Source organism: Scyliorhinus torazame, chromosome 29 (assembly GCF_047496885.1).
Source record: "Scyliorhinus torazame isolate Kashiwa2021f chromosome 29, sScyTor2.1, whole genome shotgun sequence".
Lineage (NCBI taxonomy): Eukaryota > Metazoa > Chordata > Chondrichthyes > Carcharhiniformes > Scyliorhinidae > Scyliorhinus > Scyliorhinus torazame.
Genome location: NC_092735.1, coordinates 9,294,315 through 9,319,807, shown reverse-complemented (window position 1 = coordinate 9,319,807; position 25,493 = coordinate 9,294,315). Strand labels below are relative to the sequence as shown.

Below are 25,493 nucleotides of genomic sequence, written 5' to 3'. Positions count from 1 at the left end.
TAATTTAGTGGAATTTTTTGAGGACATTACCAGTGCGGTAGATAACGGGGAGCCAATGGATGTGGTATATCTGGATTTCCAGAAAGCTTTTGACAAAGGTTGCTGCATAAAATAAAGATGCATGGCTTTAAGGGTAAAGTAGTAGCATGGATAGAGGATTGGTTAATTAATAGAAAGCAAAGAGTGGGGATTAATGGGTGTTTCTCTGGTTGGCAATCAGTAGCTAGTGGTGTCCCTCAGGGATCAGTGTTGGGCCCACAATTGTTCACAATTTACATAGATGATTTGGAGTTGGGGACCAAGTGCAATGTGTCCAGGTTTGCAGACGACACTAAGATGAGTGGTAAAGCAAAAAGTGCAGAGGATACCGGAAGTGTGCAGAGGGATTTGGATAGGCTAAGTGAATGGGCTAGGGTCTGGCAGATGGAATACAATGTTGACAAATGTGAGGTTACCCATTTTGGTAGGAATAACAGCAAAAGGGATTATTATTTAAATGATAAAATATTAAAACATGTTGCTGTGCAGAGGGACCTGGGTGTGCTAGTGCATGAGTCACAAAAAATTGGTTTACAGGTGCAACAGGTGATTAAGAAGGCAAATGGAGTTTTGTCCTTCATTGCTAGGGGGATGGAGTTTCAGACTAGGGAGGTTAGGCTGCAATTGTATAAGGTGTTAGTGAGGCCACACCTGGAGTATTGTGTTCAGTTTTGGTCTCCTTACCTGAGAAAGGACGTACTGGCACTGGAGGGTGTGCAGAGGAGATTCAGTAGGTTAATCCCAGAGTTGAGGGGGTTGGATTACGAGGAGAGGTTGAGTAGACTGGGACTGTACTCGTTGGAGTTTAGAAGGATGAGGGGGGGTCTTATAGAAACATATAAAATTATGAAGGGAATAGATAGGATAGATGCGGGCAGGTTGTTTCCACTGGCGGGTGAAAGCAGAACTAGGGGACATAGCCTCAAAATAAGGGGAAGTAGATTTAGGATTGAGTTTAGGAGGAACTTCTTCACCCAAAGGGTTGTGAATCTATGGAATTCCTTGCCCAGTGAAGCAGCTGAGGCTCCTTCATTAAATGATTTTAAGATAAAGATAGATAGTTTTTTGAAGAATAAAGGGATTAAGGGTTATGGTGTTCGGGCCGGAGAGTGGAGCTGAGTCCACAAAAGATCAGCCATGATCTCATTGAATGGCGGAGCAGGCTCGAGGGGCCAGATGGCCTACTCCTGCTCCTAGTTCTTATGTTCTTATGTCACAGGTTAGACCGTTGAGTTGGTAGATCTGATTAAAGGAGATTGACGTGCACGCCGCTGTGAGCGACAGACGCCTGGGCCCGAGGGAATATCATCACCTGAACCTGTTTACTGTCCAATCCCGGCCACACCGCCTGTCTGAATCAGTCACGGGCCTGTCACACCTTCCGAATACTCAGTGCCTCGGCGGGGTCCGGGAGTGTGTCAGGCATCATGAGACCATATCCTAGAATGAATTAGCGTCTCCAGGAGAGGCTGAGGGGGAAGGAAATATCCCGGGGTCAGGGTCTGGGCCAGTGAAACTTGCAACATTGGCAGAACCCCCAGAATTCCCGTTTGGAATGTACCTGGGATGAGTCACGCTGAGAAATGTTGATGTTTCTGCCACTGTTGCAGATCTGTGAAATTAAAAATTCTCATCCTTGTGTCCAAGTCCCTCCATCGCCTTTCGCCCCATAACCTCCTGTAGCTCCGCAAACGTCCAATTAAACTCCTGGTCTTATCCCCCATTGTAATCGCTCCACCGTCGTTGGCCGTGACTTTAGCTGCCTGGCAACCATTGTCCTGGAATTCCATCCCGAAACCTCTCCTCTGCTCTTCTTCCCTTTTAAGACGATCCTTAAAATATTCGCCAGTTTTTGGTCGCCTGTTTTGATCTTCTATTTCGGGGGAGGTGGTTTCACAGAAAATAGGAGCAGGAGGAGGCCATTCGGCCCTTCCGGCCTACTCCACCATGATCATGGCTGATCATCCTACTCGATAGTCTGATTTCCTCCCATGTCCCTTGACCCCCTTCGCCCCTGGAGATACATCTAACTGTGTTGGTGAACTCCACAGACCGACCACTCTCTGGGTGGAGCGTGGCTGTAATGTCACTGGCTTGCTAATCCAGAGGCCCAGGCTGATGGTCGGGAAGGACACAGGTTCAAACCCCACCATGGCACCCTGGCGCAATTTAAATTCAATCCATTTGTCAAAACCTGGAATTGAAAAGCTCGGCTGGAGTATTGTGGCCAATATTTGCAGATGCCACTAAAGTCGGTGGAGTTGTGGACAGTGCGGAAGGATGTTACAGGTTACAGAGGGACATAGATAAGCTGCAGCGCTGGGCTGAGAGGTGGCAAATGGAGTTTAATGCAGAAAAGTGTAAGGTGATTCATTTTGGAAGGACTAACAGGAAGACAGAGTACTGGGCTAATGATAAGATTCTTGGCAGTGTGGATGAGCAGAGAGATCTCGGTGTCCATGTACATAGATCCCTGAAAGTTGCCACCCAGGTTGAGAGGGTTGTAAAGAAGGCGTACGGCGTGTTAGCTTTTATTGGTAGAGGAATTCAGTTTCAGAGCCATGAGGTCATGTTGTAGCTGTACAAAACTCTGGTGCGGCCGCATTTGGAGTATTGCGTGCAATTCTGGTCGCCGCATTATAGGAAGGATGTGGAAGCATTGGAAAGGGTGCAGAGGAGATTTACCAGAATGTTGCCTGGTATGGAGGGAAGATCTTGTGATGAAAGGCTGAGGGACTTGAGGCTGTTTTCGTTAGAGAGAAGAAGGTTAAGAGGTGACTTAATTGAGGCATACAAGATGATCAGAGGATTGGATAGTGTGGACAGTGAGAGCCTTTTTCCTCGGATGGTGATGTCTAGCACGGGGGGACATAGCTTTAAATTGAGGGGAGATAGATATAGGACAGATGTCAGAGGTAGGTTCTTTACTCAGAGAGTAGTAAGGGCGTGGAATGCCCTGCATGCGACAGTAGTGGACTCGCCAACACTAAGGGCATTCAAATGGTCATTGGATAGACATATGGACGATAAGGGAATAGTGTAGATGGGCTTTAGAGTGGTTTCACAGGTCGGCGCAACATCGAGGGCCGAAGGGCCTGTACTGCGCTGTAATGTTCTATGTTCTATATTGATCTCCTTATCTAAGGAAAGATGTAAATGCGTTAGAAGCAGTTCAGAGGAGGTGTACCGGTAATACCAGGAATGGGTGGGTTGTCGTACGAGGAAAGGTTGGAGAGGCAAGGCCTGTATCCGCTGGGAGTTGAGAAGAATAAGAGGCAGCACGGTAGCACAGTAGTTAGCACAGTTGCTTTCCAGACTGTTATAGGCCAGAGAACCCCAAAGAGTATCGGAGTTCACCTGACCCACAACTTTTAATAGATTGTGGTATGGGGAGCACACGGCCCACTCTACAGGTGTGGGACAGCAGAAATGGAGAAGTATTTTTCAAAGCAAAACAATGTTTATTCTATGAACACAAGTTGACCTTTTTAAAACATACAGTGAACATCTTAGCAACCATTAATTCAAATACAACCCCCAAAGAATACAACACTAAGTAATGCGTACGCTTTCCTTTTAACATCCAGAAGACTTGCAATAAACATAACCTTTAACCGTTAGGTGAAAGTCACTACTGAGAACATTTATAATTCTGAATTCACCAAATGATCAAGAGATAGTGTTTTCATGGCAGAGAGACCAACAGTACACCTGCTCTGTCTGGCTTCAGCTCCAACACTGAAAACGAAACTATAAAACACCCTGCAGCAAACAGCCTAAAACGAAAGTTAAAAGCTGACAGACAGCCCAGCTCCGCCCACATTCTGACATCACTGATAAACACCCATTTCTTATAGGTACATTTCTTAAACACCCATTTCTTATAGGTACTCTCACATGACAAGCCCCAGGGTCCCAGGTTCGATTCCCGGCTTGGGTCACTGGCTGTGCGGAGTCTGCACGTTCTCCCCGTGTCTGCGTGGGTTTCCTCTGGGTGCTCCGGTTTCCTCCCACAGTCCAAAGACGTGCAGGTTAGGTGGATTGGCCGTGTTAAATTTCCCTTAGTGTCCAAAAAGGTTAGGTGGGGTCACTGGGTTGCGGGGATAGGGTGGAGGTGTGGGCTTAAGTGGGGGGGTTGCTCTTTCCAAGGGCCAGTGCAGACTCGATGGGCCGAATGGCCTCCTTTTGCACTGTAAATTCTATCATTCTCTGAGCATAAGATCCTAAGGGGTGTTGACAGGGTGGGTGTGGAGAGGATGTTTCCTCTTCCGGGAGAACCTCGAACGAGGGGGTCACTGTTTAAAAATAAAGGGTGGCCCATTTAAAACCGCGATGAGGAGAATTTGTTTCTCGGAGGACGATTCTCTGGAACTGTCTTCCTCGAAAGGCAGTGGAAGCAGAACGGTTGAGTATTTTAAAGAGCTGGATAGATCCTTGAATAGCAAGGGGGGAGAGGGGGGGAATGATTCTCGGCGGTCGATGGAGTCGAGGTGACGATCTGATCAGCCATTGAAAGGTGGAGCAGGCCCGAAGGGCCGAATGGCCTCCTCCTGCTCCTATCCCGTACGTCTCAATTATGAGGACCTCAAGGCCATTGCTGACTGGCACAAAAGCCCACCTGGTTCACTGATGTCCTTGAGGGAAGGAAATCTGCCGGCTTTACCCGGTCTGGCCTACATGTGACTCCAGACCCACAGCGATGTGGCCAATTGAAGCCTCTGGAATGGTCGGGCAAGCCGCTCCGTTTGGGGGCTGTTAGGGATGGTCGACGAGTGCTGGTGTTGCTCGAGACACCCCAGAATAAAGAAAAACTGCTTCGATAATTGTTTACGCGGCTTAATGTCAAACCTTATCCGAGCCGCACTCCTGTGCAGCAGCTCCAGACATTTTATTATGTTTAAGGCGCTTTACAAATGCAGATTTTTGTTGTATTCGGGTGGATTCGTTTCAATAACTTTCCTTCGCTGATTTAGTTTAACAGACAGCAACAAGGAGAATACGTTCCGGGACACGATAGCGAGACGGAATGCCGCGAGACAGGAAGCAGCCGTCGCAGACAAGACGCGGCCAGACGCCCAGCGGGCCAGCCGCCGGGGAGACGGCCACGAGCCGCGCCTGCCGCCGCCGTTCGAGACAGTGGAGCTGGAGCCCGTCCAGCCGCCGGCGCCACGCGGGCTGGCGGCCACCAAGGCCGAGCAGCTGCAGCGCGAGCAGGCCCAGCGGATCGCCGAGCGCAGCCGGTGGTTCGAGTCCGCCAACCCCAACGACTGCCCCGCGCGGCCGGGGGCGGGCTGGGCCACCCCGCCTCTCCAGGCCGGCGAGCCCCTCGGCAAGGACCTCGAGGTCAAATGGCAGGAGCTGGAGCGCATTCCGCTGCGGGACCACCGGCAGGTCCCCATCGCCTGCTTGCGGCCTTCCAACAGCAGCCTGAGTGACTGCGGGACGTCATGGGCCACGGAGCGATTGAAGAAGGAGGTACTGACTGGAATTGTTAGGCTTTTGGGGGTGGGGGAGGATGGAGGAAGCGCCAAATTAATAGCTCAAAGACAAGCCCTTCAAGACAGCACGGTGGCTTAGCACTGCTGCCTCACGGCGCCGAGGTCCCAGGTTCGGCTCTGGGTCACTGTCCGTGTGGGGTTTGCACATTCTCCCCGTGTCTGTGTGGGTCTCACCCCCAAAAATGTGCAGGCTAGGTGGATTGGCCACATTAAATTGCCCCTTAATTGGGGGGAAAAAATTATTGGGTACTCTAAATTTATTTTAAAATTCCTTCCTCCGTCGGTATAATCCGACTTGCCTTTTATACACATCGATGCTCGTCACCCCAGCCACTCCCCACGGGCTCCACGTCCAAATCACCGACTGGGGTCATTGGGAAATTAGGTTAATCGAAGGTTCAGGTCCCAGCATGCTTTTCAATATCATAATCAATATCATAAAAGGCAGTTTCTCCTCAGATATTAGCACTTCCCCACCCCGCCCCACCCCCACCCCACAGCCTCCGACAGTCTCGCCTTGGACAGGGGACATGTCGGAGGTCGCAGGTGACCTCCCCCCCCCTTCTGCCCCTCGAGGAGGGCGCCCCTTATGGGCGCCCATCTTATTGCTACGGCCAAGCTTTCTTTGCCTGCTCTGGTATATCCTTACGTGGTTCTGCGTTAAATTCTGTCCGCTAACCCTCCTGTGACGCACCTCAGAAAGGTAAAGGCGATGGGGAAGGGCAAGTTGCTGTTGGTGGCTCAATCGGCTCGTTTTTTTTGTAATGTTTATTTTTGGGGGTTCGATTTAGATTTTAGATTTCGATTTATTGTCACGTGTAGCGAGGTACAGTGAAAAGTATTGTTCTGCCTACAGTCCAGGCAGATGGTTCCATACATGAAAAACAATGGATGTACGATAAATATACAATGTAAATATATTGGGCGGCACGGTGGTTAGCACTACTGCCTAGCAGCTCCAGGGTCCCAGGTTCGATTCCCCGCTGGGTCACTGTCTGTGCGGAGTCTGCACGTTCTCCCCGTGTCTGCGTGGGTTTCCTCCGGTCCCCGGGGAAACCTCCTTTTTTAATCGCTCCACCGTGCTTTCAGCTGCCTGGGTCCCGATCTCTGTAATTCTCTCCCTGCTCCTCTCTGCCTCCCTGTCCTCCTTTTACACACTCCTTACAACCTACGGTGGTTAGCACTGCTGCCTCACAGGGCCAGGGTCCCAGGTTCGATTCCCAGCTTGGGTCACTGTCTGTGCGGAGTCTGCACGTCCTCCCCGTGCGTGCGTGGGTTTCCTCCGGGTGCTCCGGTTTCCTCCCGCAGTCCAAAGACGTGCAGGTTAGGTGGATTGGCCATGATAAATTGTCCTCAGTGTCCAGAAAGGTTAGGTCAGGTTACTGGGTTACGGGGATGGGGTAGAAGCGTGGACTAAGTGGGGTGCTTTTTCCAAGAGCCGGTGCAGACCCGATGGGCCGAATGGCCTCCTCCTGCACTGTAAATTCTATGATTCTATAGATATTGAATTAAGCATACAGAGTGTAGTGCTACTCAGTAAAAAAGATGCGTGGAGAGGTCAGTTCAGGCCATGAGAGGGTCATTTAAGAGTCCGGTAACAGCGGGGAAGAAGCTGTTTTTGAGTCTGTTCCTGCGTGTTCTCAGAGTTCTGTATCTCCTGCCCGATGGAAGAAGTTGGAAGAGTGAGTAAGCCAGGTGGGAGGGGTCTTTGATTATACTGCCCGCTTTCCCCAGGCAGCGGGAGGTGTAGATGGAGTCAATGGATGGGAGGCAGGTTTGTGTGATGGACTGGGCGGTGTTCACGACTCTCTGAAGTTTCTTGCGGTCCTGGGCCGAGCAGTTGCCGTACTAGGCTGTGATGCAGCCTGATAAAAAACAATGGACGTACGATAAATACACAGTGTAAATACATTGGGTGGCACAGTGGTTAGTGCTGCTGCCCAGCAACTCCAGGGTCCCAAGTTCAATTCCTGGCTATGGTGCATCTGTAAAAGTTGGTAAGAGTCAATGTGGACATGCCGAATTTCCCTAGTTTCCTGAGGAAGTATAGGCGCTGTTGTGCTTTCTTGGTGGTAGCGTCGACGTGGGTGGACCAGGACAGATTTTTTAAGATGTGCACCCCTAGGAATTTGAAACTGCTAACCATCTCCACCTCGGCCCCGTTGATGCTGACGGGTGTGTACAGTAGTTTGCTTCCTGAAGTCAATTACCAGCTCCTTAGTTTTGCTGGCATTGAGGGAGAGATTGTTGTCACTGCACCACTCCATTAGGTTCTCGATCTCCCTCCTGTATTCGGACATTGTTGGTTCAGTTGCTGACCGGCTGTTTTATGCAGTGTGGGAGCTCCTTATCCACCGCATTGCAAAGCGTTGCTCTCAGAAGAAAGCAATCATTTCCCAGACCTAGTTCGCTTGGCGATTTAGCAACGCGAGATTTACCAGCGAAGTTTCAGACTGGACGCACTTTTGTTGTGTGATGAACGGAAGAATTAATTTTAAAAATATATATTTTTATTGAACATTTTTTCATTGTAAACAAAATAATAAACACTTAATTCAAGTTACAATGCAAAAAGAACACAATAAATACTATTAAAAGTCATATATTAACCATGACAGCAGAAAATGCTGAGAGCATGGTAATGGATAAATAATCATGAACCCCAATTAACTTAAACCTCCCCCCCCCCCCACGACATTGAACAAACCCATTAACAACTGATGGCAACAAACTCTTAAAAAAGGAAATGAATGGCTAAATCTTAGGTAGAACCCTCTAACGACCCCCTAACGGTGAACTTGGCCTTCTCCAAATGTAAAACGATATGATACCTCCACCCAATCAGAACTCGTCTCCGGGCTGTTAACGAGGACACCCGCCGTCACCCCCTGATGGATCTGTACTTTGTTAATATATTGATGTGTCGCCGCACTATATATTAATCAACAGAACTTGAGACTGAATTTCTATGGTTGAAGTAAATTGTAAATTTATTTGTGTCAGTTTTTAAAGTCTACTGATCAAGTCAATTAAATGCAAGTCCAGGAGTTAGAAAGTTTGTTTGTCCAACGCAAATACAGATGGTTGAGTTGAATTCAAAATACGATTCAGTTTGTGGAAAATGTTTTTAGATCAAAATGCACAATACAACAATGAAACAAAACAAAATGGCGGTTTGCAAAGCAAAAAGAATAGATTTCAAAGGTTAGGTTAAAGATGATTCCGGAATGGGAAAAAGGTTCTCTCCCTGCCTCTTAAGGGGATCATAATCTTTAAGGTTCTGTCCCCTTTCTGGCTGTGATTGGGTTTAAATAATTATAATTCATCTAATTCGACCAAAATGTCTGTCTATCAAGTTTTAATAGATAATGTGGCATAAGAGAATTTCTGCATGTTTCCATAATACGGTGTGATCAAAACACGTGTTTCCCACCATGTTTTCTAGGGATGGGATTTTTGCCCAGCAATGATAACAATGAGTTTATTCTGCAGCGTGGCCTTGCAGTGTAGAGCAGTTTTCAAACTGACTTCCTTATCTGATCCATTACCATGCTCTCAGCATTTTCTGCTGTCATGGTTAATATATGACTTTTAATAGTATAATGTCACCAAATCATTTCTTCCTTTAAACTTTATTACCTGTAAGAAATGTAGGTTCCTATCAACCCCCCACCCCTCCCCGTCTGCAGCACCGACGAGTCCGATACTCTGAAAATGGCCACCAGCGGACATGACTCCAGATCGACATTAAATATCTCTGAGGAATTACAGATGTATTGTATGATTTATATTTGGCTCTGTAAGGGTTAAAGGCCTGGGTTAGTGTGCGTGTGTGACAGCCGCAGTCACATTTTTAAAGAATCCTGGTTTGAAAGGTTTTGGGAGCCAGAGGTGCAATTAAAGCATCATAGAAGCTTGGGCGAATGGCGTTTTGTTTGGATTAAGGGTGTTCCCTGTGGAGCTAATTAGATTTATGCTTGGTAAGATTATGTAATTAATGGGAGGAGCTACAGTATCGGGCATTTTGCAGAAAAGCAGTTCAGATTGAGTTTTAGATTTGAGATGTGAGCTGAAGTCCAGCTTTTGCACTCACTACAGTTCAGTTAAAGATACGTCTGCAGAGAGATTAGCAGTTGATTTCCAAGCAGGTTAGAATTGTGTGATTGGAAGGGGAGCAGAAACAAGCGGAGAAGCAGCTTCTGAAGAAATAACGCCAGAGTTCCTGCATGGTTCTGACAGGACTCAGATCTTTTCTGTAAAGCAGTGTAAAACAAGCTATCTTTCTGTACAGCAGGTATTCCTGAATGCTAACTGTATCTGAAAGTGGATTGAGACCCGAGATGGGGTGTTTTATGTTGTTTAAGGAGTAATAAAGATAGCAGTTAAGGGTTATTGTTGCATTGTATTGGTTGGCATTTTTATGGAGTAATTGTAAGCTGTTTTCTTGTGTGATGTCAAAGACATTTTAATACTGTGTTCGTTATGAAGTTTGTTGTAATATACCACAGCCCTACTTTTTGTGAAATCACTCCTGGAGCAAGGTATCATAGAGTGATCGATGTTTACAGCATGGAAACAGGCCCTTCGGCCCAGCTGGTCCATGCCGCCCAGAAACCTCATCTCACTTGCCTGCATTTGGCCCTTATCCCTCCATACCCACCCTGCCCATGTAACTGTCTAACTGTTTTTTAAAGGAAAAAATTGTACCCGCCTCTACCGCTGCCTCTGGCAGCTCGTTCCAGATGCTCCTCACCCTCCATGTGACGAAATGCCCCCTCTGGTCTCTTTTGTATCTCTCCCCTCTCACCTTAAACCTATGCCCTCTAGTTCTAGACGCCTCTACCTTTGGGAAAAGATGTTGACTATCTACCTTATCTATGCCCCTCATTATTTTGTAGACTTCTGGAAGATCACCCCTAAGCCTCCGGTGCTCCAGGGAAAAAAGTCCCAACCTATCCAGCCTCTCCTTATATCTCTCCTGGTAGCATCCTCGTAAATCTCTTCTACACCCTTTCTAGTTTAACAATATCCTTCCTATAATAGGGTGACCAGAACTGAACATAGTATTCCATGTGTGGTCTTACCAATGTCTTGTACAACTTCAACAAGACGTCCCAACTCCTGTATTCGATACTCTGACCAATAAAACCTCGCCCACTGAATGCCTTCTTCACCCTGTCCACCTGCGACTCCACCTTCAAGGAGCTGTGAACCTGTACCCCGAGATCTCTTTGTTCTGTAACTCTCCCCAGCTCCCTACCATTAACTGAGTAGGTCCTGCCCTGATTTGATATCCTCTCGTCATAGTCTTTGACTTAAAATATTGGGGTTTCTGCCCAGTATCTTAGCCACTGTGGGGGCCTGGTCTGGGATTGTAATATCAGCCTCGAGAAGAACTGGTCGATCACTGGCCAAAAAGAAGGGCCTGCATTTATGTAGCACCTTTCATGATATTTACAACCAGTGAAATGCAGTCACGGTTTTTATGTAGAAAAGGCCGAGCTAAATAGTGCACAGCAAGCTCCCACAAGCAGTAATGCAAAAACAACCAGCTGATAGGCTCTTTGTAACTGCTCCACCATTCTATAAGATCATGGCTGATTGGGTTAGACATAGACATAGAATTTACAGTGCAATAGGAGGCCATTCAGCCCATCGATTCTGCACTAGCCCTTGGAAAGAGCACCCCACTTAAGCCCACACCTCCACCCCATACCCGTAACCCAGCAACCCCTCGCAATTCCTTTGGACACGAAGGGAAATTTATCATGGTCAATCCACCTAACCTGCACGTCTTTGGACTGTGGGAGGAAACCGGAGCACCCGGAGGAAACCCACGCACACACGGGGAGAACGTGCAGACTCCGCACAGAGAGTGACCCAGCGGGGAATCGAACCTGGGACCCTGCAGCTGTGAAGTGACAATGCTAGCCACGGTGCTAACCGTGATGCCCCGGTTGTGGTCTGAACTCCAGACTTTCCTGTCTGCTGCTTTTTATGATATCGGGTTGAGGGATCAACGTGTGTCTGGGACCCCAGAGCAAACTCCCCTTCTCTTCAAACCAGACCCTCGCGTTCGCCTGAGAGGGCAGACGAGACCTTGGTTCAATGTCTCACCCAGAAGGAGCCACTTCCGATGGTGCAGCCCTCCACTCCGCGCTGTCCCTGGCAGTGTTTTCCCTGCTTCGAGCGAGGCTGTTACCCGCAGACGCACTCACCTCGCGCGGGGTTCCTCCCAGCCGGCAGAGGGAACCGTCCTCCCACCTGGAGAGAGGGCGTCCAGGGGGAGAATTCAAGCCCGAAAGAATGAGGTGCTGGCCCGCGCTGTTTGTACAGCTCTCCTACCCAGGAGCTGCGCAGTCCAACTGCGCGACGGGACAGCTGCCAGGACACGGCCCACACTCGCCTTCAACGGCAGACGGGCCGATTTATTTCTGCGATGTTGCCGTCTGAAGGACGAAAAGATAAAGACGACTTTGGACTGTGTTTGGACTGTCTGAATCTGGAGAAAGGAAAGGAACGCTTAGAAATGGAAATGTTTCACGAGGGGCGGTCACTTGGGGAGTTGATGCGTCAGATTAGTTGTAAATTAATTGCACCATCAATTTTATTTCACATCATCTCCAAATGGACATCAGGCAGGAAGATGAGCATGGTCGGTGGCAGTATAATGGCAGGGCTACTGACGTGTGAAAATCCTTGGTGTGGTTGGGTGGGACAGGACGGTTGTGCATTGGACAATCCCAAGCCTGCCCTCTCATGTTAGCTGAATTGGGCAGCAACGCGACACTGTGGTGATCACTGCTGCCTCTCGGTGCCAGGGGCCCGGGTTCGATTCCCGGCTTGGGTCACTGTCTGTGTGCGGAGTCCGCACATCCTCCCAGTGTGTGTGTGGGTTTCCTCCAGGTGCTCCGGTTTCCTCCCACAGTCCAAAGATGGGCAGGTTAGGTGGATTGGCCGTGATAAATTGCCCAAAGATTAGGTGGGACAGGGGAGGGGCCTAGGTAGGGTGCTGAAAATAAGGGGGTCTCCCATTTAACACAGGGATGAGGAGGAATATTGTCTCTCAGAGGGACATTAGGCTTTGGAATTTGAGACCCCAGCAGGCAGTGGAAACTGGGTCATTGAATATATTCCAGACAGATTTTTCATTGACAAAGGGAGTCAGCTCCAGGTTTCCTGGGGAGGGCAGAGAGGAAAATGGAGTTAAGGCCACATCGGACCAGCCATACTTTTATTGACTGATGGAGCTGGCCTGAGGCGTTGATTGTCCTGCTATTGTGTTTTCTCTTCTCTGCCTCTCTGCGGCCATTGGCAAATTGCCCTCCGCATCCTCCTCCACCGCCAGTGGTCTAGCCGAGTGGGACGGCCGTAGGTTCTCTCACCACTCCCGCACCACTACCTCTGGCGTCCCCCAATTCGGCCACTTACCTTTCTGCCGTATTTAAGTCACAGATCCTTGGCCGCCCACACATGGTGGCCCCTTGGAGGCACGTTGAAAGGGCAGTGTTAATTTTCGCACGTACACTGACAATGTCCAGCTCTATCTCATCGCCACCTCTCTCTCTCTCTCTCTCTCTCGGTTTCTCCACTGTTGCTGAATGGTTGGACCGCTCATCCTGCTGGATGAGCAGAAATTTCCTCTGGTTAAATATTTGGGAAGAGGCCCGTTTTCAGTTCTCACACCGGATTTCCTTCCCGGGCGACCGGCTCCATCCCCCCCCCACCCACCTCCCCAAGCCAGTCTACCCGTAGCCTCACATTTGAAATTGAGACGCGTTTCCGGCCTCACGTTGGGGCCTCGCTCAGGCCGCCTGGTCCCACCTCCATCGCCCTGCCTCAGCTCATCCGCTCCTGAGACCCTCATTCCTGCCTCCGTAACCTCTGGCCTTGACTAATCTATCACCCAATCCTGGCTAGCCTCCCACACTCTACCCTCCATTGACCTGAGGTCACCCAAACCTCTATTTCCTGTCTCCCCTCCCCCCTCCCGTGCTCGCTGACCCACACTGGCTCCGGGTTGAGCAATATCTTGACATTAAAATTCTCACCCTTAGTTTTCGAATCCCTCCATGACCTCATGGGCCCCTCCCTACCCCTGTAATCCCCTCCCAACCCTCCAAGAGGGCCGCACTTCTCTAATTCCGGTCCCCGGGGAAACCTCCTGTTTTAATCGCTCGACCGTGCTTTCAGCTGCCTGGGTCCCGATCTCTGGAATTCCCTCCCTGCTCCTCTCCGCCTCCCTTTCCTCCTTTTGCACACTCCTTACAACCTACGGTGGTCAGCACTGTTGCCTCACAGGGTCCCAGGTTGGATTCCCGGCTTGGGTCACTGTCTGTGCGGAGTCTGCACGTTCCCCCCCGTGTCCGCGTGGGTTTCCTCCGGGTGCTCCGGTTTCCTCCCGCAGTCCAAAGATGTACAGGGTAGGTGGACTGGCCAAGATAATATTGCCCCTTAGTGTCCAACAAGGATAGGTGAGGTGACGGGAATAGGGCGGGGGACTGGGCCTAGGTGGGGTGTGCTTTCAGAGAGCCGGTGCAGTCTCAATGGGCCGAATGGCCTCCTTCTGCACTGTCGGGATTCTATAATTCTACACCCCCCCGAACCAGGCTTTTGATCACCAGACCCAATATGTGACTTGAGACTCCAGGGACGTTCTTTGAACAAAGAACAATCCAGCACAGGAACCGACTGATCCCTCCACTCTGGGAAAGAGTGCCTGCCCACCCACTCTATCCATGCCCCTCATAATCTTGTAGCCCTCTATCAGGTCACCCCTCAACCTCCGTCGTTCTAATGAAAACAGTCTGAGTCTATTCAGCCTCTCCGCAGAGCTAACACCCTCCAGACCGGGAAACATCCTGGCAAACCTCCTCTGCACCCCCTCCCACCCGGCCTACTCACTCTTCCAACTTCTTCCATCGGGCGGGAGATACAGAAGTCTGAGAACACGCACGAACAGACTCAAAAACAGCTTCTTCCCCACTGTCACCAGACTCCTAAATGACCCTCTTATGGACTGACCCCATTAACACTACACCCTGTATGCTTCATCCGATGCCAGTGCTTATGTAGTTACATTGTATATGTTGTGTTGCCCTATTATGTATTTTCTTTTACCCCCTTTTCTTCCCATGCACTTAATGATCTGTTGAGCTGCTCGCAGAAAAATACTTTTCACTGTAGCTCGGTACACGTGACGATAAACAAATCCAATCCAAAGCCTCCACATCCTTCTGGTAGTGTGGCGACCAAAGTTGTATACAACTGCAGCATGACTTGCCACGTTTCAGTGCATTAAAGGCGCTACATAAATGTAAGTTGTTTGAATGCTGAAATATACCTTCAGTCAATTGCCTTTTTTGCATATTGAAGTCCCACCCGCCTGCCCCGAAGGGTTTCCTGTGCACCTTGAAACGAACACAGTCGAAATGTCGAGCTGGGTGGGCTAGCATCGGGCTCCTGACGTCCCAGTAGTATTGCCCCCTCAAAGCCCCACGTGCACTGATGCTGCCCCCTCCCCACCTCCCCTGCCCTTGAGGTTTAAGATTCCCCCTCCGGAGGTGACGCCTCAGGCCGAGGGTCTTTTGTTGGAATTGGAAGATGTTGGAGATTTGACGGGCTTTCAGCAACACAGTGGCCCCGGGGGTGGTGGGGGGTGGGGACAAAAGGGGAAGAGCGACGATCGAGCGGAAGGTAGAAGAGATCATGATGGCGGCGGGCAATAAGGTGGCAGGGGCTCGAAACCCACCACCCAGAGAGTCGGTGGAGGGCACACTCGCCAACTCTGATGGGCCCGCCGCCATTTTACACTCCAATGAGCGGTGATTGGCTGACAGCTCTCCAGGCACAGCGCTGCAGTGGCCGGACGAGGCACTGCAGCAACGTGTCTGAGACTAAATATAAAAAGGTGGAAGCCTGGTAAATGGCAAGGGTCCCAGGGTAGGGGACTACTGTGGGCGGGAGGGGGGGGGGGTCACGAGGGAGTGCGGATGGGGTATTGGTGGTTAGGCCGGGATGGGGGAGGTTCGGAGATGTACAGCATGGGGCTTCTGATGTAGGCCATCTCCTCCCCCACCCCCCCGCCCCCCCGGCCCCGGCTCCCACCTTCCCGCTCGAGATTAAAGATTTAAAATTTTACTATCCCACCCCCATCCAGCCAGCCCCCACCAGCCTAGAAATTGAGGCAGGACAGAAAAAGGGCCCTTAAATGGCCATAAAGTGGCCACTTAATGGCCTTCATTGGGAAAGGGTGGGCTTCCATTACTTCCAGGTCAGAGCGGGTGGGATCCCGGAGGGAACGCCGCCCATGCAATTTCACGCATCCCACCGCAACTGCCCCACCCACCCCCCCCACCTCAAAACCTGCCGAGGAGGAGGGTGTAAAGCTGGGGCCGCGGAACCATTTTGTTCTTGTCAGAATCTACGGAAATTTACAACACGTGATCAGGGGGCTGGACAAGTTTTTCTTTCCTCGAATTTCAGATCTCCTCCCTGAACACGCAGCTGGAGGGAGCGAGGAGAGAGCTGGAATCATTCCAGGGGCAGAGCAACCGTCTCCACGGGCAACTCAACTCCTCCGAGGGCCTCCGATCGCAGATTCCGAAAGGCTTCATCTCTCAGGTAGGCCGCTCGCTCGACGGCAGTGAAGGTTGTTCCGGGGGCTGGGCCTCTGCCGTCTGGGGGACAGTCAGCGCGTAGGCGGGCAAAATCTGACTCTGGGCACTGGCACTCAAATCCCGGCAAGCGCCACGAGGAAAGAGACAACAGTGACACAAATGGTAGCCTTCCTGCCGTGCTCTATCCCAACGCAACCCCGAATCCAGCCCCTGGAAAACTGAGGTCATCCACAATTGCTCCCCAGGCCTTAACCCGCTTCCCTGTTTTTCCCCTCAGCCTCGTTGTCGCTGATCCACCCACACTGACTCCCTGTCAAACAATGCCTGGATTTTAAAACTCTCGGGCAGGATTCTCCAATCCCGCGGCTGAGTTTCCACGCCGTCGTAAACGCCGTCGTGTTTCACAACGGCTTGAATGGGCCGCTCCCACGATTAATTCTGGCCCCTACAGGTGGCCAGCAGGGCGCTGGAGCCCTGGGCGGTATCCGCGCATGCGCAGCGGCACCGGCGCCAATGAGGACCTGCGCAGTGGCCTCCTTCAACGCGCCGGCCCCGACGCAACATGGCGCAGGGCTACAGGGGCCGCGCGTAGGAAAGGAGGCCCCCAGCCAGAGAGGCCGGCCCGCCGACTGGTGGGCCCCGATCGCGGGCCGGGCCCCATAGGAGGCCCCCCATGGGGTCGGTCCCACCACCACCACAGGCCGCCACCCGACCCTGCAACGCCGAGGTACCGCCAGACCAGAGCAGGTTAGAATGGCGCCGGCGGGAATCGGCTCTTTTCCTACGGCCGCTCGGCCCACTCGGGCCGGAGAATCGGCAGGCCGCGACCAGCGGGGCCCCAACCACGCCGGCGCCAATTACCCGCTCTGCGGAGAATCGCGTGCCGGCGCCGGGGCGAGGTGGCCCGTTCGCGGGGATTCTCCGGCACGGCCCAGGACTGGGAGAATCCCAACCCCTATCCTTGTTTACGAATCCCACCGTGGCCTCAACCCTCCCTCTGTCACCTCCTCCAGCCCCACAACACTCCCTCTGTCACCTCCTCCAGCCTCACAACCCTCCCTCTGTCACCTCCTCCAGCCTCACAACCCTCCCTCTGCCACCTCCTCCAGCCCCACAACCCTCCCTCTGTCACCTCCTCCAGCCCCACAACCCTCCCTCTGTCACCTCCTCCTGCCTCACAACCCTCCCTCTGCCACCTCCTCCAGCCCCACAACCCTCCCTCTGTCACCTCCTCCAGCCCCACAACACTCCCTCTGTCACCTCCTCCAGCCCCACAACCCTCCCTCTGTCACCTCCTCCAGCCCCACAACACTCCCTTTGTCACCTCCTCCTGCCCCACAACCCTCCCTCTGTCACCTCCTCCTGCCCCACAACACTCCCTCTGTCACCTCCTCCAGCCCCACAACCCTCCCTCTGTCACCTCCTCCTGCCTCACAACCCTCCCTCTGTCACCTCCTCCAGCCCCACAACCCTCCCTCTGTCACCTCCTCCAGCCCCACAACCCTCCCTCTGTCTGTCACCTCCTCCAGCCCCACAACCCTCCCTCCCTCTGTCACCTCCTCCAGCCCCACAACCCTCCCTCTGTCTGTCACCTCCTCCAGCCTCACAACCCTCCCTCTGTCACCTCCTCCTGCCTCACAACCCTCCCTCTGTCACCTCCTCCTGCCTCACAACACTCCCTCTGTCACCTCCTCCAGCCCCACAACCCTCCCTCTGTCACCTCCTCCAGCCCCACAACCCTCCCTCCCTCTGTCACCTCCTCCAGCCCCACAACCCTCCCTCTGTCACCTCCTCCAGCCCCACAACCCTCCCTCTGTCACCTCCTCCAGCCCCACAACCCTCCCTCTGTCTGTCACCTCCTCCAGCCCCACAACACTCCCTCTGTCACCTCCTCCAGCCCACAACCCTCCCTCCCTCTGTCACCTCCTCAAGCCCCACAACCCTCCCTCTGTCTGTCACCTCCTCCAGCCCCACAACACTCCCTCCCTTTGTCACCTCCTCCAGCCTCACAACCCTCCCTCTGTCACCTCCTCCAGCCCCACAACCCTCCCTCCCTCTGTCACCTCCTCCAGCCCCACAACCCTCCCTCCCTCTGTCACCTCCTCTAGCCTCACAGCCCTCCCTCTGTCACCTCCTCTAGCCCCACAACCCTCCCTCTGTCACCTCCTCCAGCCCCACAACCCTCCCTCTGTCACCTCCTCCAGCCTCACAACCCTCCCTCGGTCTGTCACCTCCTCCAGCCCCACAACCCTCCCTCTGTCACCTCCTCCATCCCCACAACCCTCCCTCTGTCACCTCCTCCAGCCCCACAACCCTCCCTCTGTCACCTCCTCCAGCCCCACAACCCTCCCTCTGTCACCTCCTTCATCCCCACAACCCTCCCTCTGTCACCTCTTCCAGCCCCACAACCCTCCCTCTGTCACCTCCTCCAGCCCCACAACCCTCCCTCTGTCTGTCACGTCCTCCAGCCTCACAACCCTCCCTCTGTCTGTCACCTCCTATAGCCTCACAACCCTCCCTCTGTCTGTCACCTCCTCTAGCCTCACAACCCTCCCTCTGTCACCTCCTCCAGCCTCACAACCCTCCCTCTGTCTGTCACCTCCTCCAGCTCCACAAAACTCCCTCTGTCACCTCCTCCAGCTCCACAACCCTCCCTCTGTCACCTCCTCCTGCCTCAGAACCCTCCCTCTGTCACCTCCTCCAGCCCCACAACCCTCCCTTTGTCACCTCCTCCAGCCCCACAACCCTCCCTCCCTCTGTCACCTCCTCCAGCCACACAACCCTCCCTCCCTCTGTCACCTCCTCTAGCCTCACAACCCTCCCTCTGTCACCTCCTCCAGCCTCACAACCCTCCCTCGGTCTGTCACCTCCTCCAGCCCCACAACCCTCCATCTGTCACCTCCTCCAGCCCACAACCCTCCCTCCCTCTGTCACCTCCTCTAGCCTCACAACCCTCCCTCTGTCACCTCCTCCAGCCTCACAACCCTCCCTCGGTCTGTCACCTCCTCCAGCCCCACAACCCTCCCTCTGTCTGTCACCTCCTATAGCCTCACAACCCTCCCTCTGTCTGTCACCTCCTCCAGCCCCACAACCCTCCCTCTGTCACCTCCTCCAGCCCCACAACCCTCCCTCTGTCACCTCCTCCAGCCCCACAACCCTCCCTCTGTCACCTCCTCCAGCCTCACACCCCTCCCTCTGTCACCTCCTCCAGCCCCACAACCCTCCCTCTGTCTGTCACCTCCTATAGCCTCACAACCCTCCCTCCCTCTGTCACCTCCTCTAGCCTCACAACCCTCCCTCTGTCACCTCCTCCAGCCTCACAACCCTCCCTCGGTCTGTCACCTCCTCCAGCCCCACAACCCTCCCTCTGTCATCTCCTCCTGCCTCACAACCCTCCCTCTGTCACCTCCTCTAGCCTCACAACCCTCCCTCTGTCACCTCCTCCAGCCTCACAACCCTCCCTCTGTCACCTCCTCCAGCCTCACAACCCTCCCTCTGTCTGTCACGTCCTCCAGCCCCACAACCCTCCCTCTGTCACCTCCTCCAGCCCCACAACCCTCCCTCTGTCTGTCACGTCCTCCAGCCTCACAACCCTCCCTCGGTCTGTCACCTCCTCCAGCCCCACAACCCTCCCTCTGTCACCTCCTCCATCCCCACAACCCTCCCTCTGTCACCTCCTCCAGCCCCACAACCCTCCCTCTGTCACCTCCTCCAGCCCCACAACCCTCCCTCTGTCACCTCTTCCAGCCCCACAACCCTCCCTCTGTCACCTCCTCCAGCCCCACAACCCTCCCTCTGTCTGTCACGTCCTCCAGCCTCACAACCCTCCCTCTGTCTGTCACCTCCTATAGCCTCACAACCCTCCCTCTGTCTGTCACCTCCTCTAGCCTCACAACCCTCCCTCTGTCACCTCCTCCAGCCTCACAACCCTCCCTCTGTCTGTCACCTCCTCCAGCTCCACAAAACTCCCTCTGTCACCTCCTCCAGCTCCACAACCCTCCCTCTGTCACCTCCTCCTGCCTCAGAACCCTCCCTCTGTCACCTCCTCCAGCCCCACAACCCTCCCTTTGTCACCTCCTCCAGCCCCACAACCCTCCCTCCCTCTGTCACCTCCTCCAGCCACACAACCCTCCCTCCCTCTGTCACCTCCTCTAGCCTCACAACCCTCCCTCTGTCACCTCCTCCAGCCTCACAACCCTCCCTCGGTCTGTCACCTCCTCCAGCCCCACAACCCTCCATCTGTCACCTCCTCCAGCCCACAACCCTCCCTCCCTCTGTCACCTCCTCTAGCCTCACAACCCTCCCTCTGTCACCTCCTCCAGCCTCACAACCCTCCCTCGGTCTGTCACCTCCTCCAGCCCCACAACCCTCCCTCTGTCACCTCCTCCAGCCCCACAACCCTCCCTCTGTCTGTCACCTCCTATAGCCTCACAACCCTCCCTCTGTCTGTCACCTCCTCCAGCCCCACAATCCTCCCTCTGTCACCTCCTCCAGCCCCACAACCCTCCCTCTGTCACCTCCTCCAGCCCCACAACCCTCCCTCTGTCACCTCCTCCAGCCTCACACCCCTCCCTCTGTCACCTCCTCCAGCCCCACAACCCTCCCTCTGTCTGTCACCTCCTATAGCCTCACAACCCTCCCTCCCTCTGTCACCTCCTCTAGCCTCACAACCCTCCCTCTGTCACCTCCTCCAGCCTCACAACCCTCCCTCGGTCTGTCACCTCCTCTAGCCTCACAACCCTCCCTCTGTCACCTCCTCCAGCCCCACAACCCTCCCTCTGTCATCTCCTCCTGCCTCACAACCCTCCCTCTGTCACCTCCTCTAGCCTCACAACCCTCCCTCTGTCACCTCCTCCAGCCTCACAACCCTCCCTCTGTCACCTCCTCCAGCCTCACAACCCTCCCTCTGTCTGTCACCTCCTCCAGCCCCACAACCCTCCCTCTGTCACCTCCTCCAGCCCCACAACCCTCCCTCTGTCTGTCACGTCCTCCAGCCTCACAACCCTCCCTCTGTCTGTCACCTCCTATAGCCTCACAACCCTCCCTCTGTCTGTCACCTCCTCTAGCCTCACAACCCTCCCTCTGTCACCTCCTCCAGCCTCACAACCCTCCCTCTGTCTGTCACCTCCTCCAGCTCCACAACCCTCCCTCTGTCACCTCCTCCAGCCCCACAACCCTCCCTCTGTCACCTCCTCCAGCCCACAACCCTCCCTCCCTCTGTCACCTCCTCTAGCCTCACAACCCTCCCTCTGTCACCTCCTCCAGCCTCACAACCCTCCCTCTGTCACCTCCTCCAGCCCCACAACCCTCCCTCTGTCTGTCACCTCCTATAGCCTCACAACCCTCCCTCTGTCTGTCACCTCCTCCAGCCCCACAACCCTCCCTCTGTCACCTCCTCCAGCCCCACAACCCTCCCTCTGTCACCTCCTCCAGCCTCACAACCCTCCCTCTGTCACTTCCTCCAGCCCCACAACCCTCCCTCTGTCTGTCACCTCATATAGCCTCACAACCCTCCCTCCCTCTGTCACCTCCTCTAGCCTCACAACCCTCCCTCTGTCACCTCCTCCAGCCTCACAACCCTCCCTCGGTCTGTCACCTCCTCCAGCCCCACAACCCTCCCTCTGTCACCTCCTCCAGCCCCACAACCCTCCCTCTGTCACCTCCTCCTGCCTCACAACCCTCCCTCTGTCACCTCCTCTAGCCTCACAACCCTCCCTCTGTCACCTCCTCCAGCCCCACAACCCTCCCTCTGTCACCTCCTCCAGCCCCACAACCCTCCCTCCCTCTGTCACCTCCTCCAGCCCCACAACCCTCCCTCCCTCTGTCACCTCCTCCAGCCCCACAACCCTCCCTCCCTCTGTCACCTCCTCCAGCCCCACAACCCTCCCTCCCTCTGTCACCTCCTCCAGCCACACAACCCTCCCTCCCTCTGTCACCTCCTCCAGCCCCACAACCCTCCCTCTGTCACCTCCTCCAGCCCCACAACCCTCCCTCTGTCACCTCCTCCAGCCACACAACCCTCCCTCTGTCACCTCCCCCAGCCCCACAACCCTCCCTCTGTCACCTCCTCCAGTCCCACAACCCTCCCTCCCTCTGTCACCTCCTCCAGCCCCACAATCCTCCCTCTGTCACCTCCCCCAGCCCCACAACCCTCCCTCTGTCACCTCCTCCAGCCCCACAACCCTCCCTCTGTCACCTCCTCCAGCCCCACAACCCTCCCTCTGTCACCTCCTCCAGCCTCACAACCCTCCCTCTGTCACCTCCTCCAGCCTCACAACCCTCCCTCTGTCACCTCCTCCAGCCACACAACCCTCCCTCTGTCACCTCCTCCAGCCCCACAACACTCCCTCTGTCACCTCCTCCAGCCTCACAACCCTCCCTCTGTCACCTCCTCCAGCCTCACAACCCTCCCTCTGTCACCTCCTCCAGCCCCACTACTCTCCCTCTGTCACCTCCTCCAGCCTCACAACCCTCCCTCTGTCACCTCCTCCTGCCTCACAACCCTGCCTCTGTCACCTCCTCCAGCCCCACAACCCTCCCTCTGTCACCTCCTCCAGCCCCACAACCCTCCATCTGTCACCTCCTCCTGCACCAAAACCCTCCCTCTGTCACCTCCTCCAGCCCCACAACCCTCCCTCTGTCACCTCCTCCAGCCCCACAACCCTCCCTCTGTCACCTCCTCCTGCCCCACAACCCTCCCTCTGTCACCTCCTCCAGCCCCACAACCCTCCATCTGTCACCTCCTCCTGCACCAAAACCCTCCCTCTGTCACCTCCTCCTGCCCCACAACCCTCCCTCTGTCACCTCCTCCAGCCCCACAAGCCTCCCTCCCTCTGTCACCTCCTCCAGCCCCACAACCCTCCCTCCTTCTGTCACCTCCTCTAGCCTCACAACCCTCCCTCTGTCACCTCCTCCTGCCTCACAACCCTCCCTCTGTCTGTCACCTCCTCCAGCCCCACAACCCTCCCTCTGTCTGTCACCTCCTCCAGCCCCACAACACTCCCTCTGTCACCTCCTCCTGCCTCACAACCCTCCCTCCCTCTGTCACCTCCTCCAGCCCCACAACCCTCCCTCCCTCTGTCACCTCCTCTAGCCTCACAACCCTCCCTCTGTCACCTCCTCCCGCCCCACAACCCTCCCTCTGTCTGTCACCTCCTCCAGCCCCACAACCCTCCCTCTGTCACCTCCTCCAGCCCACAACCCTCCCTCCCTCTGTCACCTCCTCTAGCCTCACAACCCTCCCTCTGTCACCTCCTCCAGCCCCACAACCCTCCCTCCCTCTGTCACCTCCTCCAGCCCCACAACCCTCCCTCTGTCACCTCCTCCAGCCTCACAACCCTCCCTCGGTCTGTCACCTCCTCCAGCCCCACAACCCTCCCTCTGTCACCTCCTCCAGCCCCACAACCCTCCCTCTGTCACCTCCTCCATCCCCACAACCCTCCCTCTGTCACCTCCTCCTGCCCCACAACCCTCCCTCTGTCACCTCCTCCAGCCCACAACCCTCCCTCCCTCTGTCACCTCCTCTAGCCTCACAACCCTCCCTCTGTCACCTCCTCCAGCCCCACAACCCTCCCTCCCTCTGTCACCTCCTCCAGCCCCACAACCCTCCCTCCCTCTGTCACCTCCTCTAGCCTCACAGCCCTCCCTCTGTCACCTCCTCCAGCCCCACAACCCTCCCTCTGTCACCTCCTCCAGCCTCACAACCCTCCCTCGGTCTGTCACCTCCTCCAGCCCCACAACCCTCCCTCTGTCACCTCCTCCAGCCCCACAACCCTCCCTCTGTCACCTCCTCCATCCCCACAACCCTCCCTCTGTCACCTCCTCCTGCCCCACAACCCTCCCTCTGTCACCTCCTCCAGCCCCACAACCCTCCCTCTGTCACCTCTTCCAGCCCCACAACCCTCCCTCTGTCTGTCACCTCCTATAGCCTCACAACCCTCCCTCTGTCTGTCACCTCCTCCAGCCCCACAACCCTCCCTCTGTCACCTCCTCCAGCCCCACAACCCTCCCTCTGTCTGTCACGTCCTCCAGCCTCACAACCCTCCCTCTGTCTGTCACCTTCTATAGCCTCACAACCCTCCCTCTGTCTGTCACGTCCTCCAGCCTCACAACCCTCCCTCTGTCTGTCACCTCCTATAGCCTCACAACCCTCCCTCCCTCTGTCACCTCCTCCAGCCTCACAACCCTCCCTCTGTCTGTCACCTCCTCCAGCTCCACAAAACTCCCTCTGTCACCTCCTCCAGCTCCACAACCCTCCCTCTGTCACCTCCTCCTGCCTCAGAACCCTCCCTCTGTCTGTCACCTCCTCCAGCCCCACAACCCTCCCTTTGTCACCTCCTCCAGCCCCACAACCCTCCCTCCCTCTGTCACGTCCTCCAGCCACACAACCCTCCCTCCCTCTGTCACCTCCTCTAGCCTCACAACCCTCCCTCTGTCACCTCCTCCAGCCTCACAACCCTCCCTCGGTCTGTCACCTCCTCCAGCCCCACAACCCTCCATCTGTCACCTCCTCCAGACCACAACCCTCCCTCCCTCTGTCACCTCCTCTAGCCTCACAACCCTCCCTCTGTCACCTCCTCCAGCCTCACAACCCTCCCTCGGTCTGTCACCTCCTCCAGCCCCAAAACCCTCCCTCTGTCACCTCCTCCAGCCCCACAACCCTCCCTCTGTCACCTCCTCCAGCCTCACACCCCTCCCTCTGTCACCTCCTCCAGCCCCACAACCCTCCCTCTGTCTGTCACCTCCTATAGCCTCACAACCCTCCCTCCCTCTGTCACCTCCTCTAGCCTCACAACCCTCCCTCTGTCACCTCCTCCAGCCTCACAACCCTCCCTCGGTCTGTCACCTCCTCCAGCCCCACAACCCTCCCTCTGTCACCTCCTCCAGCCCCACAACCCTCCCTCTGTCACCTCCTCCTGCCTCACAACCCTCCCTCTGTCACCTCCTCTAGCCTCACAACCCTCCCTCTGTCACCTCCTCCAGGCTCACAACCCTCCCTCTGTCACCTCCTCCAGCCCCACAACCCTCCCTCTGTCACCTCCTCCAGCCCCACAACCCTCCCTCTGTCTGTCACGTCCTCCAGCCTCACAACCCTCCCTCTGTCTGTCACCTCCTCCAGCCTCACAACCCTCCCTCTGTCTGTCACCTCCTCTAGCCTCACAACCCTCCCTCTGTCACCTCCTCCAGCCTCACAACCCTCCCTCTGTCTGTCACCTCCTCCAGCTCCACAAACCTCCCTCTGTCACCTCCTCCAGCTCCACAACCCTCCCTCTGTCACCTCCTCCTGCCTCAGAACCCTCCCTCTGTCTGTCTCCTCCTCCAGCCTCACAACCCTCCC

General features: G+C 54.9%; 1 protein-coding gene across 3 annotated transcripts in view; it reads left to right on the top strand.

Annotated features, from left to right (window-relative positions):
• LOC140403843 (uncharacterized) overlaps window positions 1-25,493 on the top strand; it is a 349,170-nt gene that overhangs the window by 258,987 nt on the left and 64,690 nt on the right. For all 3 annotated transcript variants that reach the window (XM_072492027.1, XM_072492026.1, XM_072492028.1), the window contains 2 exons: window positions 5,013-5,514; window positions 16,023-16,160. In XM_072492027.1, the coding sequence (XP_072348128.1) occupies window positions 5,013-5,514; window positions 16,023-16,160 (640 nt within the window). The remainder of the gene's footprint in view (window positions 1-5,012; window positions 5,515-16,022; window positions 16,161-25,493) is intronic.